At 42.2% G+C, this 18,381-nt stretch overlaps 1 protein-coding gene and 1 pseudogene across 12 annotated transcripts in view; both read left to right on the forward strand.

Annotated features, from left to right (window-relative positions):
• The window catches only part of FAM81A (family with sequence similarity 81 member A), a 125,401-nt gene that overhangs the window by 76,845 nt on the left and 30,175 nt on the right, over nucleotides 1-18,381 (forward strand). For all 11 annotated transcript variants that reach the window (XM_050796845.1, XM_050796853.1, XM_050796846.1 and 8 more), the window contains one exon: nucleotides 16,015-16,133. In XM_050796845.1, coding sequence (XP_050652802.1) covers nucleotides 16,015-16,133 — 119 coding nt within the window. The remainder of the gene's footprint in view (nucleotides 1-16,014; nucleotides 16,134-18,381) is intronic.
• LOC126958495 (mitochondrial import inner membrane translocase subunit TIM14-like) lies at nucleotides 7,723-12,263 on the forward strand (annotated as a pseudogene). The gene has a single exon (XR_007727204.1). The product of XR_007727204.1 is annotated as a mitochondrial import inner membrane translocase subunit TIM14-like (transcript).

The raw sequence follows: 18,381 nt of genomic DNA on the forward strand, positions 1-18,381 counted from the left end.
CAAAGGGATTGATAACAGCTTAAACCAAAGACAGGATGGACAGCTAGAGATAGTCTCTAAGCCTTCAACTTGGAAGATCAGATCCTAGAACATGGAGCTAAATTAATTGATAAATCACTCGCGAACCTACTAACAGCCAGGCATTATTAGAGGCGCTGGGGCTGCAGTAATGGCCCAAGCACACAGGCCTCTGGTCTTCTCCCTACTGCACACTTTAGTGGGGTGTACAGGCAGTCAATGCTAAGTAACCAAGGTGATGTTAGCCAATGTCAAGTGCTCTGATGAAAGGATGTGATGGAGAGTGACTGTGTGGCTGTCTTAGAAAGGATGGTGGCCAGGCACAGTGGCTCATGCCTGTAATCTCAGCACTTTGGGAGGCTGAGGCGGGCAGATCACGCAGTCAGGAGTTCAAGACCAGCCTGACCAATATGGTGAAACCCTGTCTCTACTAAAAATACAAAAATTAACCAGGTATGGTGGCACGTGCCTGTAGTCTCAGCTACTTGGGAGGCTGAGGCAGGAGAATCGCTTGAACCTGGGAGGCAGAGGTTGCAATGAGCTGAGATCGCACCACTGCAGAGTGAGACTCCATCTCAAAAAAAAAAAAAAAAAAAAAAAAAAAAAGGATGGTAAGGGAGTAAGGTGACATGTGAACTGAGAATGGAATGACATATAGGGCCAGCCAAGCCAAGGTGGTGGTGTTGAGGGAGGAGACACGAAGGGAGACCACTCCAGAGTGAGGGAAGTGCAGGTTCCAAGGCCATAAACAGGAAGAGGCGGGGCATGTTTAAGGAGCAGAAAGGGGACCAGTGGATGGAGTGTTGTGAGCTGGGGGAAGGGCAGCTCATGAAACTTGAAGGTTGTGATAAGAAGTTTAGAGTCTGGAAATGGGAAGCCATTATTTAGTGTTCAGCCAAGGAATTTAAATAATCCCCTCACACTCTTGGTGCTGGGGCTACATTAGTGAATAAAACACAGATAAAAGCCCTTGTCCTTGTGGATATAGACTGATTTATGTTTGAAAAAGTTCACGCTGGCTGCTTCGTGGAGAAGGATTTTAGGGGAGCAAGAATTGAAGCAGGGAGACAAGTTAGGGGGCTACTTCAGAGTTCAGGGAGAGGCATGGCATGGTGGACGATGGAGAGAAGAGGATGGATTCTGGAGCGATTTTGGAGATGGAGCTGACAGGACTTCCTGCCTATTGGAGGGAGAGACTTCCATCAAATGGTAGAAACGCCAAGAAGGCAATTTGATATATGAGGCTGGAACTGTGGTAAAAAGCTATGTAGGGGAATACTACCTTATAATTCCCTGCTCTGCTGTAGGTGGGCCTTTCTCTAGGTGATTTGAAATTATACTTCCTCATTTCCAAATCCTTCCCAATCTAGGAAGAGTTGGAGAAGGAGGAATATGGAGAGCTGTTTCTTTCCTGGTTCCTGGCAACACTGGCCTGTCTTGGGGGCCTTAGATGTCCCAGGGGATTGGTTGCCTTCACCTTTGCATAAACAGCATTATACAGCACATTGAGGCTCCCACAGAAGTCCCTATTCCAAGCTGTCTTGGGAAGGGAGATTTTTTAAAGATAGGCCATGTCTTTGAAAAAATAAATGAGGACTTGGGACGTCCCTTTTTCAAGGTGGCTAGCTTCTGCTCCATGCTTGTGTAAAGCACGTTTATTATGTGGAACTGGACAATGCACTTTCCACCCTTTGGTTTTTCTTGCTGCAACTGAGCTCCCTGAAGGTATGCCTGATGCCCAGTACACAGTAGGTGTGCAAAAAACAAGTTTCTTAAATTGAATTGAAAACGGAGAATTAATGCCATATATAATGGTGTAATCTTTTTTAAAATAAATGCATCATGATGATATATTGTTCCAAAATGACAAATACAGGAACATTATTGACTTTACAGAGGAATTACTTTTCTAAGTTTTCATTCTAGAATTTATTTAAATAATAAGCCATCTAACACCTTCTGTTTTCATATTACTTTCTAGTAACATGAATACTTTGTTAATGTCAGGTAGAATTCTTTCCTGTATTCTTCAAAGCACTTCTTTCTTAAATTTTTATTCATTTATTTTTTGAGACAGGGTCTTGCTCTGTTGCTCAAGCTGGAGTGCACTGGTGGGAACATGGCTCACTGCAGCCTCTGCTTCCGAGGGTCAAGCGATCCTCTTGCCTCAGCCTCCCGAATAGCTAGGACCAGGGGTGTGCACCACAACTCGTGGCTAATTAAAAAAAAAAAATGTGTGTAGAGACAGGGTTTCACCATGTTTCCCAGGCTAGTCACAAACTCCTGGGCTCAGGCAATCCTCTTGCCTCGGCCTCCCAAAGTGCTGGGATTACAGGAGTCAGCCACCACACCTGGCCCCAGAGCACTTCTAATGCAATACCTTATTCATCTGCATAAGAATTTGGAGAGTTAAACGGGCTTTTTTATTTCTAAGCATTTTTTTACAGCACATTTTTTTTTCTGGCTATAAAAGTAATGTATGTCCATTGTGGGAAATACAAAAAAAAAAAAAAAAAAAAAGAATAAACCATAATCCCACCCTAGAGATAAGTAAAACTTTCACATTCTAGTATTTTATATGCATCTTAATACACAGCTGGAATCCTGTTCCATATTTATTTTCTATGCTTTCTTTTTGCTTAATATGAAATTGTACACACTTTCCCTTGTTGGCTAAAAGCCCTTTGTGAACCTCTGAGTGTTTTTGTGTAATAATGTACCTTGTAAAATACTTGACGTGTGTATCACACTATGAAGACATTTTTATGCATACATTTTTCTTATTATTTCTTTTAATATTAATTCCAAGAACTAGAGTTACTGGGTCAAAGGTTATGAACATTATGAATATATATTTTTTGGCATTGGTCTCCAGAAAAGTTGTACTGGGAAAGGCCAGCTGTGCCTTTTTTTATTTTATTTTTTATTTTTATTTTTTTTTTGAGATGGAGTCTTGCTCTGTTGCCCAGACTGGAGTGCAGTGGCACAATCTCGGCTCACTGCAAGCTCCACCTCCCAGGTTCACACCATTCTCCTGCCTCAGCCTCCCGAGTAGCTAGGATTACAGGCGCCCACCACCACGCCTGGCTAATGTTTTTGTATTTTTAGTACAGACAGGGTTTCACCGTGTTAGCCAAGATGGTCTCGATCTCCTGACCTTGTGATTGTCGCCCGCCTCGGCCTCCCAAAGTGCTGGGATTACAGGCGTGAGCCACCGCGCCCGGCAGCTGTGCCTTTTTTATTTCTGTTTTTTAGGCAAGCAAAAGATGCTGAAACCTTTTTGATTTTTGATATATTTTTAGCATTATAGATTTAAAATATTTGCTTCTTTAATAAGTGAAAATGCTATTTCTGAGGTTTTAAAAAATAGACTTTATTTTTTTAGAGCATTTTTTTTTGGTTCACAGCAAAATTGAGCAGAAAGTATACTCTCAGCCCCCACACATGCGTAGCCTCTCCCACTATCAACATCCCACACCAGAGTGATATGTTATAATAGTATGATTTGTACTTCTTGTGTCTTTGCTTACTAGAACGGTTGAACCTTTTTTAAAATGTGTTTTTTAAAGCCCCTTTTTTGTGAATTGCTTTCCATTTTCATTGCTTGGTGATTGAAAAACAACTCAAATGAAATAAGATTGGTTATAGCCTTTGTCATTCCTATAATGTCTGTTTTGTTCTGTTATTTGAGATGGAGTTTTGCTCTCGTTGTCCAGGCTGGAGTGCAATGGCGTGATCTCAGCTCACTACAATCTCCACCTCCTGGGTTTAAGCAATTCTCCTGCCTCAGCCTCCTGAGTAGCTGGGATTACAGGCGCCTGTCACCATACCTGGCTAATGTTTATATTTTTAGTAGAGATGGGGTTTTACCATGTTGGCCAGGCTGGTCTCGAACTCCTGACCTCAGGTGATCCACCTGCCTCAGCCTCCCAAAGTGCTGGGATTATGGGCGCGAGCCACCATGCCCAGCTCTATAGTGTCTAATACAGTGTATTAGGCACTGGGCTCGTTCTCTAGCTTTGGTTTTCTGGGGATGGGGTCCAAGAATTTGCGTGCATAACAAGCCATCTGGGTGAGACTTATGTACCCCAAAGATGTTTGAGAACCACTGGTCTTATGCCTTACTATAGGCAAAGGTTTGCACCTCTACATGGAAAAAGAATAAGTGTTACTTTCTATTGACTCTAACTAATAGGTGTTACTTCCTATTAAGAGAGAGTGCATGAGAGCTTGCCAGCGCCTTCTCATCAGTGGAAGAGTGCCAGAACCACATTAGTCAGATGTGAAGTTGCCTTGCAAGAATGTATTCAGATGACTCACATTTTGTCATTCACAGGTGATTGTAACTAGTTTGTATTCCTCTTCATAGAGCAGGTTCATTGAGAAAAAGCTGGAAGCTACAGAAATAATAGATAGGTCTTGAAATTCTAAATTCTTTCTGGTGAATTTTTTTTTTTTTTTTTTTTTTTGACGGAGTCTTGCTCTGTTGCCTAGGCTGGAGTGCAGTGGCACGATCTTGGCTCACTGCAACCTTCGCCTCCTGGGTTCAAGTAATTCTTCTGCCTCAGCCTCCTGAGTAGCTGGGACTACAGGTGTGTGCTATCATGCCCGGCTAATTTTTGTATTTTTAGTAGAGACGGGGTTTCACCATGTTGGTCAGGCTGGTCTCGAACTCCTGACCTTGTGATCCACTCGCTTCGGCCTCTCAAAGTGCTGGGATTACAGGTATGAGCTACTGCGACCGCCCAGTGAAATTTTCCTTTTTACTGTCAATGCCGCAAGCAGGTTTCCACTAAGGGAAACACAGAATATGTACATTCCTAATTTCTTTTTCTTTTTTACTAAGAAGTTTGAAAATCCGGAAAAAAATACACAAGTATTTTCTTTATGTATGTTATACTTCAAAAAAAGAAAAGAAAATATAGTTAAGAAGAGGGAGCACAAAAACAAATTATGTAAGCATAATTACATCTCTACTTGGGCTTTTCCTATTCATTTCCCGCAAATTGTTAGTACATCAGAAACCATCAAAATTCCTAGAAATAAATAGTAACAAGCAGATACCCAGGAATGTAATCTCAAGAAACCCTTGGATTGACGCAGAAGGCAAGAGAAGGTGGTGGTTTAGTGTGCCTGTCTCCATTCTGTTCCCAATCCAGGTGCCACCTTCCTGAACAGTTGGGATAGGCAGGCAGGAAGGCCTGGGGAGCCAGCAGGATCCCATGGTTAGGAGTCTCAGGAGGAGGGTCCAGGCTCACACCTGTGAGTGAGCTTCCCCCATGGAGGGGTGGAGGGGTTGTAGGGTGGGCTTGTTCCCCACTGCCTCTGGGCTGGGAGAGCTGAGGGAATAGGACGTAAAGAGGCATCCTCCTGGTACCTCACCTGGAGACAGGCCCTGTGCTTCCCACTGGCTGCACCACCAGCCCATAAGCCCCTTCCACTACTCTCAAGACTACCTACTTAAGGCACTCCAGTGAATAGAGAGAGGAAAGTCACATCACATCTAATGGGGCCCGTAGCCACAAGGAGGAAGAATAAGCACTGCCCTTAACACAGGTGCAGATGAAATAGAAAACAGGTAGGCCTTGAATAAAAAAATAATTCCTACATTTAAGGAGATCCAAGTGTCACATAACATTTCTTCTTGAACTTAAATTTCTAAAAGTCAGTAGATGGACAGGAGGGCAGAGGAAGATGGCAGAATAGAAGCCTCCACCAATTGCCCTCCCCACATGAACACCGAATTTAACAACTATCTACAAAATAAAGCACCTTCCTAAGAACCAGAAAGCAGGTGAGCGATCACAATACCTGATTTTAACATCATGTCACAGAAAGAGGCACTGAAGAGGTAGGAAGGACAGTCTTGAATCACCGACACCACCCCTCCCCCGTCCCCCCCCCCCCCCCCCCCCCCCAGCAGACCACGTGGCTCAGAGAGAGCCTGTGTGCTTTGGGGAGGGAGAGTGCAGTGTTTATGGGACGCTGTTTTGGAATGCAGGGCGGCCAACCAGCGGTGATAACCAAGTAGTGTGCCATGGGCCTTGGGTAAGAGTCTGAGACATTCTGGCTTTAGGGGTGCCTCTACACATTCACAGCTGTGGTGGCTGTCAGGAGAGACTCCTTCTGCTTGAGAAAAGCAGAGGGAAAAGTAAAGGGGACTTTGTCTTTGGCTTAGGTACCAGCTCGGCCACAGTGGAGAAGAGCACCAAGCAGGCTTTTGGGGTCCCTGACTCCACGCCTTGGCTCTTGGACTCTTGGATCTCTAGATGTACCCTGGGCTAAATGCGGGCCCCACTGCTCTGAAGGGTGAGTCCCAGGCCTGACAGGATTCACCACAAGCTGAATGAAGAGCCCTTGGGCCTCAAGTGAACAATGGCAGTAGCCTGACTTTATTCCCTGTGGGCATGTGGTGGACACGGGGAGACTCCTCACCCTGGGGGAAGGGGAGGGAAGAGTGGGAAGGACTTTGGTGGTTTCAGCACTAGCTCAGCCGCAGTAGAATAGAGTACCAGGTAGATGTCTAAGGTTTCTGATTCTAGGCCGGGGCACCTGGACAGCGTCCCTGGACCTGCCTGGAGCCTGGAGGAACTCGTTGCCTTTAGGGGAAGGACAGAAGCCTGGCTGGCTTCACCACTTGCTGATTGTAGAGCCCTAGGGCCTTGAGTGAACATAGGGGTAGCCATGTAGTGATTATAGCAGGCCTTGAGCAAGATTCGGTGCTGTGCTGGCTTTAGATCAGACCCATCACAGTCCCAGTGGTGGTGGCTACAGAGGTGCTTGTGTACCCCTTCCCAGCTCCAGGTAGCTCAGCACAAAGAAAGAAAGACTTTGCTTGTTTGGGAGAAAGTAAGGGAAGAGAATGAGAGTCTCTACCTGGTAATCCAGAGAAATCTTCTGGATCTTTTCCAAGACCGCAAAGGTAGTACTTCTACAAGTATGCAAGAACTACAGTGTTATTGTGCTTGGGGTACCCCCTAATGCAGATATGGTTTTCGTGACCGAATAACTTAGATTACTTAACACCCAAGTCCCTTTGAATATCTGGAAAGCCTTCCCAAGAAGGATGGGTACAAACATTGACTAACATCCACAAGCATCAAGACCGTGCAGGAAAACATTACCTCACCAAATTAACTAAATAAGACACCAGAAGTCAATCCCAGAGAGACAAAGATATGTGACCTTTTAGATCGATAATTCAAAATAGCTGTTTTGAGGAAACTCAAAGAAATTCAAGATAACACAGAGAAGGAATTCAGAATCCTATCAGATAAATTTAACAAAGAAATTGAAATTATTGGCCAGGAGCAGTGGCTCACACCTGTAATCCCAGCACTTTGGGAGGCCAAGGCAGGTGGATCACCTAAGGTCAGAAGTTCGAGACCAGCCTGGCCAACATGGTGAAACCCCATCTCTACTAAAAATACAAAAATTAGCTGGGTGTGGTGGCGGGTGCCTGTAATCCCAGCTATTCAGGAGGCTGAGGCAGGAGAATTGCTTGAACCCAGAAGGCAGAGGTTGCAGTAAACCAAGATTGTGCCACTGCACTCCATCCTTCTGGAAAGAAAGAAAGAGAAAGAGAGAGACAAAGGAGGGAGGGAGGGAGGGAGGGAAGGAAGGAGAGAGAGAGAGAGGGAGAGAGAAAGGAAAAGAAAGAAATAGAAAAAAAGAAAAAGAAAGAAGGGAGGGAGGGAAGAAAGAAGGAAGGAAGGAAGGAAAGAGAGAGAAAGAGGAGCTGGGATGAGCTGTGCTCCTGGAGGAAGCAAGGGAGCCCAGCTGGAGCCATAGCCAGTACAGTGGTAGCAGTTGGACTGACCATTGCTGCTGCAGGATTTGCAGGCTGTTATGTTTTGCAAGCCATGAAGCATATGGAGCCTCAAGTAAAACAGGTTTTTCAAAGCCTAACAAAATCTGCCTTCAGTGGTGGCTATTATAGAGGTGGGTTTGAACCCAAAATGACAAAATGGGAAGCAGCATTAATACTAGGTGTAAGCCCTACTGCCAATAAAGGGAAAATAAGAGATGCTTATCAATGAATTATGCTTTTAAATAATCCTGACAAAGGAGGATCTCCTTATATAGCAGCCAAAATCAGTGAAGCTAAAGATTTACTAGAAGATCAAGCTAAAAAATGAAGTAAATGTATGATGAATTTTAAGTTCATATTAGTTTATGTATATGAGTACTAAGTTTTTGTAACAAAATGCCTCAGAGCTACAATAGAAAGATGAAAGAAAGAAAGAAAGAGAAAGAAAGAAAAAGAAAGAAAGAAAGAGAAAGAAAGGGAGGGAGGGATGAAGGAAAGAAGGAAGGAAGGGAAGATAGAGGGAAAGACAGAAAGAAAGAGAAAATTAAAAAGAAGCAGAAATTCTGGAGCAGAAAAATGCTAGTGACATACTGAAGAATGCATCAGTCTGTTAGCAGAATTAATCAGACAGAAGAAAGAATTAGTGAGCTTGAAGCCAGGCTATTTGAAAATACACAGTCAGAGGAGACAAAAGAAAAAAAAGAATGAAAAAAGAATGATGCACAAGATCTACAAGATCTAGAAAGTAGCTTCAAAAGGATAAATCTAGAAGTTACTGGTTTTTAAGGGGAGGTGGAGCGAGAGATAGTGGTAGAAAGTTTATCGAAAGGGATAACAGAGAACTTACCAAACAAAAGATATCAAAATTCAAGCACAAGAAATCAAAATTCAAGCACAAGAAGGTTATAGAACACCAAGTAGATTTAACTCAAAGAAGACTACCTCAAGGCATTTAATAACCAAACTCCCAGAGGTCAAGGATAAAGAAGGGATCCTAAAGGCAGCAAGACAAAAGAAACAACATACAATGGAGCTCCAATATGTTTGGCAGCAGACTTGTGGCATGACATATTTAAAGTGCTAAAGGATAAAAACACTTAGCATAAAACCTACCATAGTGTATCTGGTGAGAATATCCTTCAAACATGAAGGAGAAATAAAGACTTTCCCAGACAAACAAAAGCTGAGGGATTTATCAACACCAGGCCTGTCCTACAAGAAATGCTAAAAGGAGTTCTTCAACATGCAAGAAAAGAATGTTAATGAGCAATAAGAAATCATCTGAAGGTACAAAACTCACTGGTAATAGTAAGTACACAGAAAAACCCAGAATATTATAATACTCCAATTGTGGTATGTAAACTATTCATTATCTTAAATAGCAAGATGAAAAGATGAACCAACCAAAAATAATAACTTTTCCAGACATAGACAGTACAATAAGATATGAATAGAAACAATGAAAAGTGAAAAAGTGTAGAGATGATGTTAAAGTATAGATTTAGCAGCACTTCTGAATATATATGTAATATATATATGTGAAAATAAAGTATAGAGTTTTTACTAGTTTTCTTTTTGCTTGTTTGTTAGTTTGTTTGTAAGTGCCTACATCAAAAAAGAAGAAAATCTTCAAATAAACAATCTAAGGATATGTCTTAAAGAATCAGAAAAGCAAGAGCAAACCAAACTCAGTGGAATAAAGGAAATAATGAAGATCAGATCAGAAATAAGTGAAATGAGAACAATACAAAAAAATCAATGAAACAAAAAGTTGGGTTTTTGAAAAGATAAGCAAATTGACAAACTTTAGCTAGACTAAGAACAAAACAGAAAAGACCCAACTAAATAAAATCAGAGATGAAAAAGAAGACATTACAACCAGTATCACAGAAATTCAAAGGATCATTAGAGGCTACTATGAGCAACTATATGCCAAAAAATTAGAAAACCTAGAATAAATGGATAAATTCTTGGATACATACAACCTACCACAATTGAATAATGAAGAAATCCAAAACCTGAACAGACCAGTAACAAGTAATGAGATTGAAGCCATAATAAAAAAGCCTCCTAGCAAAGAAAAGCCCAGGACCCAATGGCTTCACTGGTAAATTTTACCAAACATTTAAAGAGAATTAATAGCAATCATACTGTAACTATTCTGAAAAGTAGAAGAGGAGGAAATATTTCCAAACTCATTCTACGAGGCCAGTATTACCTTGGTACAGAAATTAAACAAAGAAGCAAAAAAAAAAAAAAAAAAAAAAAAAAACCAAAAAAAAAAAAACAAAAAAAACCCTACAGGCCAATATCCCCATTGAATATTGATGCAGAAAGCCTCGACAAAATACTAGGAAACGGAATTCAGCAACACGTTAAAAAGATCATTCATAATTACCAAGGGGTATTTATTCCAGGGATGCAAAGATGGTTCAACATATGTAACCAGTCAGTGTGATACATCATATCAACAGAATGAAAGACTAAAAACATATGATCATTTCAACTGATGCTGAAAAAGCATTTGATAAAATTCAACATCCCTTCATGAGAAAAGCCCTCAAAAAACTAGGTATACAAGGAACACATCTCAACATAATAAAAGCCATATATGACAGACCCACAGTTAGTATCATACTAAATGGGGAAGAATGGAAAGTCTTTATCTAAGATCTGGAACACGAAAAGGATGCCCACTTTTACTACTGTTATTCCACATCGTACTAGGTGTCCTAGCTAAAGCAATCAGACGAAAGAAATAAAGGGCATCCAAATTGGAAAGGAAAAAGTCAAATTATTCTTGTTTGCAGATGATACGATCTTATATTTGGAAAAGCCTAAAGACTCCACCAAAAAACTCTTAGTACTGATAAACAAATTCAGTAAAATTTCAGGATACAAAATCAACATACAGAAATCAGTAGCATTTCTATATGCCAATGGGAACAATCTGAAGAAGAAGTCAAGAAAGTAATCTCATTTACAATTGCTATAAATAAAATTAAATACTGGCCAGGTGCTGTGGCTCACGCCTGTAATCCCAGCACTTTGGGAGGCCAAGGTGGGCAGATTACTTGAGCTCAGGAATTTGAGACCAGCCTGGGTAACATGGCGAAACCCCGTCTCTACCAAAAATACAAAAAAATAGCTGAGCATGGTGGTGTGTGCCTGTGGTCCCAGCTACTTGGGAGGCTGACCTGGGAAGATTGCTTATGCCTTGGGGGCAGAGGTTGCAATGAGCCAAGATCGCGCCACTGCTCTCCAGCCTGGGTGACAGCACAAGACCCTGTCTCAATAATTAAATAAATAAATATAGGCCAGGCACAGGGGCTCATGCCTGTAATCCCAGTACTTTGGGAGGCCGAGGCGGGTGGATCAGTAGATTGAGACCATCCCGGCTAACACGGTGAAACCCTGTCTCTACTGAAAATACAAAAAAAAAAAAAATTAGCCGGGCGTGGTGGCAGGCACCTGTAGTCCCAGCTACTTAGGAGGCTGAGGCAGGAGAATGGCGTGAACCCAGGAGGCAGAGGTGGTAGTTAGCTAACTTCTAACCTGGGCAACAGAGCGAGACTCCATCTCAAAAATAAAAAATAAAAGTAAATAAATATATACATATATACACATACATACCTATGAATTAACCGAAGAAGTGAAAGATCTCTACAATGAAAACTATAAAACATTGATGCGAGAAATTGAAGAAGACTCATAAAAATGGAAAGATATTCCATGGTCATGGAATGGAATACATAATATTGTTAAAATGTCTGTACTACCGAAATCAATCTACAGATTCAATGCAATCCCTATCAAAATACCAATGGCATTCTTCACAGAAATAGAAAAAAAAAAAATCCTAAATTTCATATGGAACCACAAAATACCAAAAAAGCCAAAACTATCCTGAGCAAAAGAACAAAACTGGAGAAGTCACGTTACCTGACTTCCAATTATACTACAGAGCTACATTAACCAAAACAGCATGGCACTGGCATAAAAATAGATACATAGAGCAATGGAACAGAATAGAGAACCCAGAAACAAATCCATATATCTACAGTAAAATCCTTTTTGAAAAGGTGCCATGATCATGCAATGGGGAAAGGACAGTCTGTTCAATAAGTGGTGCTGGGAAAACTGAATATCCATATGCAGAAGCATGAAACTAGACCCCTATTTCATACCGTATACAAAAAATCAAATCAAAATGGATTAAAGATTAGAGAGAAGCAGAAAAAATAACTATTGGGTACTGGGCTTAATGTACAGAATCTGTACAACAACACATTAAACTCAGTACCCAATAGTTGTGTTTAATTATCTTACAGAAATAATCTGTACAACAAACATCCATGGCATGAGTTTACCTATGTAAAAAACCTTCACATATACCCCCGAACCAAAAATAAAAGTTGAAAAAAAAAAAAAAAAAGACTTAAATCTAAGACCTCAAACTATGAAACAACTAAAATAAAACATTGGATAAACTCTCTAGGACATTAGAGTGGGCAAAGATTTCTTGAGATATACCCTACAAGCACAGGCAACCAAAGCAAAAATGGACAAATGGGATCAAATTAAGTTAAAAAGCTGCTGCATATCAAAAGAAACAACAAAGTGAAGGGAGAACATAGTTGCAAACTATCCATCTGACAAGGGATTAATCACCAGAATACATAAGGAGCACAAACAACTCTATACGAAAAAATCTAATAATCTATGTTAAAAATGGGCAAAAGATCGGAATAGACATTTGTCAAAAGAAGACATACAAATGGCAAACACAGGTATATGAAAAGGTGCTCAACATCATTGATCATTAGAGAAATGCAAATCAAAACTATAATGAGATATTGGCTGAGTGCAGTGGCTCACACCTGTAATCCCAGCACTTTGGGAGGCTGAGGTGGGTGGATTACTTGAAGCCAGGGGTTTGAGACCAGCCTGGCCAACACGGCGAAACTCCATCTCTACTAAAAATACAAAAAAAAAAATTAGCCTGGCATGGTGATGCATACCTGTAATCCCATCTACTTGGAAGGCTGAGGCATGAGAATCACTTGAACCCAGGAGGTGGAGGTTGCAGTGAGCTGGTATCATGCCACTACACTCCAGCTTGGGTGACAGTGAGACTCAGTCTCAAAAAGCAAACAAACAAACAAACAAAACTACAGTGAGATATCATCTCACCTGAGTTAAAATGGCTTTTATCCAAAAGACAGGCAATATCAAATGCTGGCAAGGATATGGAGAAAAGGGAACACTCCTACAGTGTTGGTGGGAATGTAAATTAGTACAACCATTGTGGAGAACACTTTGGAGGTACCTCACAAAACTAAAAACAGAGCTACCGTATGATTCAGCAACCCCACTGCTAGGTATATATCTACAAGAAAGGAAATCAGTATATGGAAGAGATATCTGCACTCCTATGTTTATTGCAGCACTATCCACAATAGCCAAGGTTTGGAAGCAAGCCAAGTGTCCATCAACAGGCAAATGGATAAAGAAGTGTGGTACAGATACACAATGGAGTGTATTCAGCCATAAGAAAGAATGAGATTCTGTCATTTGCAAAAACATGGATAGAACCAGAGGTCATTATGTTAAGTGAAATGAAATAAGCCAGGCACAGCAAGATAAGCTTCGCATGTTCTCACTCACTCGTGGGAGCTAAAAATTAAAACAATTGAACTCACGGAGATAGAGAGTAGAATGATGGTTACCAGAGGCTGAGAAGAATAGTGGGGGGTAGGGTGGAAATGTGGATGATTAATGGGTATTAAAAATAGTTAGAATAAGATCTAGTATTTGATAGCACAACAGGGTGACTATAGTCAATAATAATTTAATTGTACATGTAAAAATAACTGAAAATATAATTGGGTTGTTTGTAATAGAAACAATAAATACTTGAGGTGATGGATACATCATTCACCCTGATGTGATTATTACACATTGTATGTCTGTATCAAAATAGCCCATGGCTGGGCGTGGTGGCTCAACCCTGTAATCCCAGCACTTTGGGAGGCCGAGGTGGGCAGATCACCTGAGGTCAGGAGTTCAAGACCAGCCTGGCCAACATGGCAAAATCCCATCTCTACTAAAACATACAAAAAATAGCCGGGCGTGGTAGTGGGCACCTGTAATCCCAGCTACTCGAGAGGCTGAGGCAGGGAGAATTGGTTGAACCTGAGAGGTGGAGGTTGCAGTGAGCCGAGATTATGCCACTGCACTCCAGCCTTGGTGACAGAGCAAGACTCCATCTCAAAAAAAAAAAAAAAAAAAAAAAAAAAAATTCCCATATACCCCATAAATATATACATCTACTGTGTACTCACAAAAATTAAAAATTAAAACAAAGTCAGTAGATGAATGAGAGGCAATCAGTTGCCCCCAAGACAAAGTAGAAGAAATCCCTGAGACATTACAACCAAAGGCAAAGAGAGAGGAACCACAAGGGAAAGGTTAAAAGCCTTGGTGGACAGATCCAGGACACCCAGCATGTCCATAATAGGAGTTCCAGAGGAGAAAAAGAAACAGATGGAGAAGAAATACTAGTTACACAGGAGAAGAAATTTTACCTGAGTTGAAGACTTTTTTTGTAGAGATGTAGTCTTGCTTTATTATTATGTAGGCTGGACTCGAACTTCTGGCCTCAAGCCATCCTTTCACCTCAGACTCCCAAAGTGCTAAGATTACAAGCATGAGCCACTGTGTTAGGAATATTTTTATAAAATCACAAGTCAATACAATTCGAAATAAATAATACAAATGACTAAAAAAAAAAACTTAACTGCTTGAAAATGAAAAAAAACCCCGCAATTCTAAGTAATCCTTAGATTCCTAAGATATCTTTAGATCAAAGAGGAATTCTTTTTTTTTTTTTTTTTTTTTTGAGAGGGAGTCTCGCTCTGTCGCCCGGGCTGGAGTGCAGTGGCCAGATCTCAGCTCACTGCAAGCTCCGCCTCCCGGGTTTACGCCCTTCTCCTGCCTCAGCCTCCCGAGTAGCTGGGACTACCGGCGCCCGCCAACTCACCCGGCTAGTTTTTTGTATTTTTTAGTAGAGATGGGGTTTCACCGTGTTAGCCAGGATGGTCTCGATCTCCTGACCTCGTGATCCGCCCGTCTCGGCCTCCCAAAGTGCTGGGATTACAGGCTTGAGCCACCGCGCCTGGCCCAAAGAGGAATTCTAAACTGCCATTAAAATATTGAAAAAAGAAAACACTCCATATCCAATCTATGGACCCAGCAAATACTGCATTATAAAGAAAATGCCGGCTGGCGCCATGACTTATGCCTATAATCCCAGCACTCTGGGAGGTCGAGGCGGGCGGATCGCCTGAGGTCAGGAGTTCAAGACCAGCCTGGCCAACGCGGTGAAACTCCGTCTCTACTAAAAATACAAAACTTAGCCAGATGTAATGACATATGCCTGTAATCCCAGCTACTCGGGAAGCTGAGGCAGGGGAATTGCTTGAACCTGGCAGGCAGAAGTTGCACTGAGATTGTGCCACTGCACTCCAGCCTGGGCAACAGAGCAAGACTCCATCTCAAAAAAAAAAAAAAAAAAAAAAAAAAAAAGGAAAAGAAAAAGAAAATGGCTTCATTACTAAGGAAGAAATACTAAAACTAAAGGAACTTAGTTTGTTTTTGTTTTTGTTTTTGTTTTGAGATGGAGTCTCGCTCTGTTGCCCAGGCTGGAGTTCAGTGGCGCATTATCGGCTCACTGCAAGCTCCGCCTCCCGGGTTCACGCCATTCTCCTGCCTCAGCCTCCCCGGGTAGCTGGGACTACAGGCTCCCGCCACCACGCCCGGCTAATTTTTGTATTTTTAGTAGAGATGGGGTTTCACCGTGTTGGCCAGGATAGTCTCCATCTCCTGACCTCGTGATCCGCCTGCCTCGGCCTCCCAAAGTGCTGGGATTACAGGCGTGAGCTACCGCGCCCGGCCGGAACTTAGTTTTTAATGGTAAGTAAAGGGACTTGCTCTGGGAGGAGCCTCTAAGGTCTCTGTCTAAGCCCCCTAGTTATCTGTTTAAGTGTGCATCAGGTGACCGTTGAAAAGGAGTCTCTTATGAAAGACTGAGTTAAACATTCTTATTTTTGCCAAAAGTAGAAAATGCTTTTGTGGAAGCATGTGAATTCTTAGATGACTCCCTTAGTGTTTTTTATGTTGCCCAGGTACTCCAGGAGCAGATTCGTGCCCGGGACAACATTAGCTATGGAACTAATTCTGCCTTAAAGACCCTGGAGATGCGCCAGCTCTCCGGTTTGGGAGATCTTCGAGGAAGAGTAGCAAGGTAGGTGTTCAAATGTTGGGGTCTCTGTTCATCAAAAACCATTTTCTACAAACTCCATTATAGTGGGGAATGTATTAAGGAAGCCCCAAAGCAAATGCCTTGCATTCCTTTAGTACATTCCCTCCCTGCTTTGGCCATAAAATCCAGTGGTAGGAGTTAAACCTGGTTGTGAGGGCGCCATGGGTTTCTTTTGTTACGCAATTGGTGTTGTCTTCATGGGAAGAAATGATGGGAGAACTCACTCAGCTGACCTTGTAACTTGATAGGGTAATACTATGTTTATTGAATCCGATAATATAAAGTTGACATAGTTCGTATGTCGTTTTGGAAATTTAATTTTTTCTGTTATTCATTTTTTAATTTTCTGAAAGTATTGGTCTGGGAAAGATTGGAAACTTAGAAAAAAGATCTTTCTCCTCAGTATGAAAAGTGCTATTTTCTCAAAGTGTGCTGCGTGGACCAGCAGCCTCAACATCACCGGGGAGCTTGTTAGAAATGTACTGTCTCCAGCCCACCCCGCAACTACTGAGTTAGAATCTGCATTTTAACAAGAGCCCTGAATTCATATGCATGGGAAAGTCTGGGAAGCACTGCACCAGGACTGTTTCTAGGGCTATTTTTATCTGACTGGGACAAATTTGTCCGAAGTATTTATGGGCCTCTTCTGCCCTCTGCTGGGACTAAGAGCCAAGTACATTAATACGTATCAGCACCGGAGCTGAGGAGCAAATGGCACTTCCCATCAGCCTGAGGTGGCAATGAGGGTGGTCTGCAAGGAGACGGGCGGAAGAAAGAACAAGGACCTCTAGCATGCAAGGCCTCTGGAGCAGGGAGGAGTAGTGTTAGGGTGCGTTTGTGCAGACAACATGTCGAGGGCCTTGAATGCTGGGCATGTGTGTTTGCGTCCGCTGGGTAAAGATCAGTCTAATAGCAGAGGGCTGCATGGATTGGATGGGGACAGGTTGATCACTCTCCTTCTGTGATTTTCTGTCCTCAATAGGATGAACTTCAGTATCCTTAGTGTGATCCTTGGTGATGACACCCTGTTGACTCCCTCTCCTCTCTCTCCCCTTGCACTGTACCTTTCAGCAGTGATCAACTCTTTGTTAGTCCCTGAATAAGCCATGCTCGTCTATTGCTACACTTTTGTATGTGCTGTTCTCGTACCTAGCATTCCTTTTCCTCCTCTTTTTCTTTTCTTTTTATTTTTGAGACAAGCCTCACTCTGTCGCCCAGGCTGGAGTGCAGTGGCACAATCTCGACTCACTGCAACCTCCACCTCCTGGATTCAAGCAATTCTCCTGTCTCAGCCTCCCGAGTAGCTGGGACTACAGGCACCTGCCACCACACCCAGCTAAGTTTTGTATTTTTAGTAGAGATGAGGTTGTAACCATGTGGGCCAGGTTGGCTTCTAACTCCTGACCTCAGGTGATCCGCCCACCTTGGCCTCCCAGAGTGCTGGGATTACAGGTGTGAGCCACCGTGCCCAGCCTCCTCCTCCTTTTCTAACTTCTTTTCAGTCTTTAAAGTTCAGCTGAAGTGTCACCCCCTCTGGGAGTCTTCCCTGACACTCCCACTCCATAGAGCTCTCCTAGCACTCACTGCTCTATTGAGTCTCTCTGTTGTCTTCCTCACTCTGCTGCCTTTACTGTGTTGGAGGGGGGGTTCCAGATGTGTTATCTCTCTATAGCTGAGTGCCTGGAACAGTCTCTGGAAAACAGTAGATACTCAACATTCATCATCCATTTTGATGAAGAAATGACCTTGGAAACTCACTGTAAGAGGACTGGAAAACCTTAACTCTTCATTTGTGGAGTTCGGCTTAAAAGAAATACCAGCTCTGTGATACCTCTCAGAACAGCAGGGAGTTAGAAGAACTGGAGAGCTACACGACAGAGTAGGGACTCTAGGAGGACTTTGAGGATCTTCATACCCGCTTGAGTTGCAGATGAAGATCAAGTGATGGAATACATGTGAGAGGCTTGGTGCCCTGCATGCGATGAACAGGGCCTGCAACCACTGGTAGCTGTATCATCTCAGGGGCAAGAGCAGTGACATTGTCCTTATGATGCTGGTTCTAATACAAAGTAGAATAATTATTTTAAAATACTTTCAGGAATCTTATACTCTTCAGTTTCTTATCAACTTCTCTATCCAACTTGTTCCTTTCCTGTAACAAAAACTTTCACTCTAAAGGCATAAAAAATGTTTGTTATGAGTACTGGATATTTTTGATTTGTTTTTTAGC

Source organism: Macaca thibetana, chromosome 7 (genome assembly GCF_024542745.1).
Source record: "Macaca thibetana thibetana isolate TM-01 chromosome 7, ASM2454274v1, whole genome shotgun sequence".
Taxonomy (NCBI): Eukaryota; Metazoa; Chordata; class Mammalia; order Primates; family Cercopithecidae; genus Macaca; species Macaca thibetana.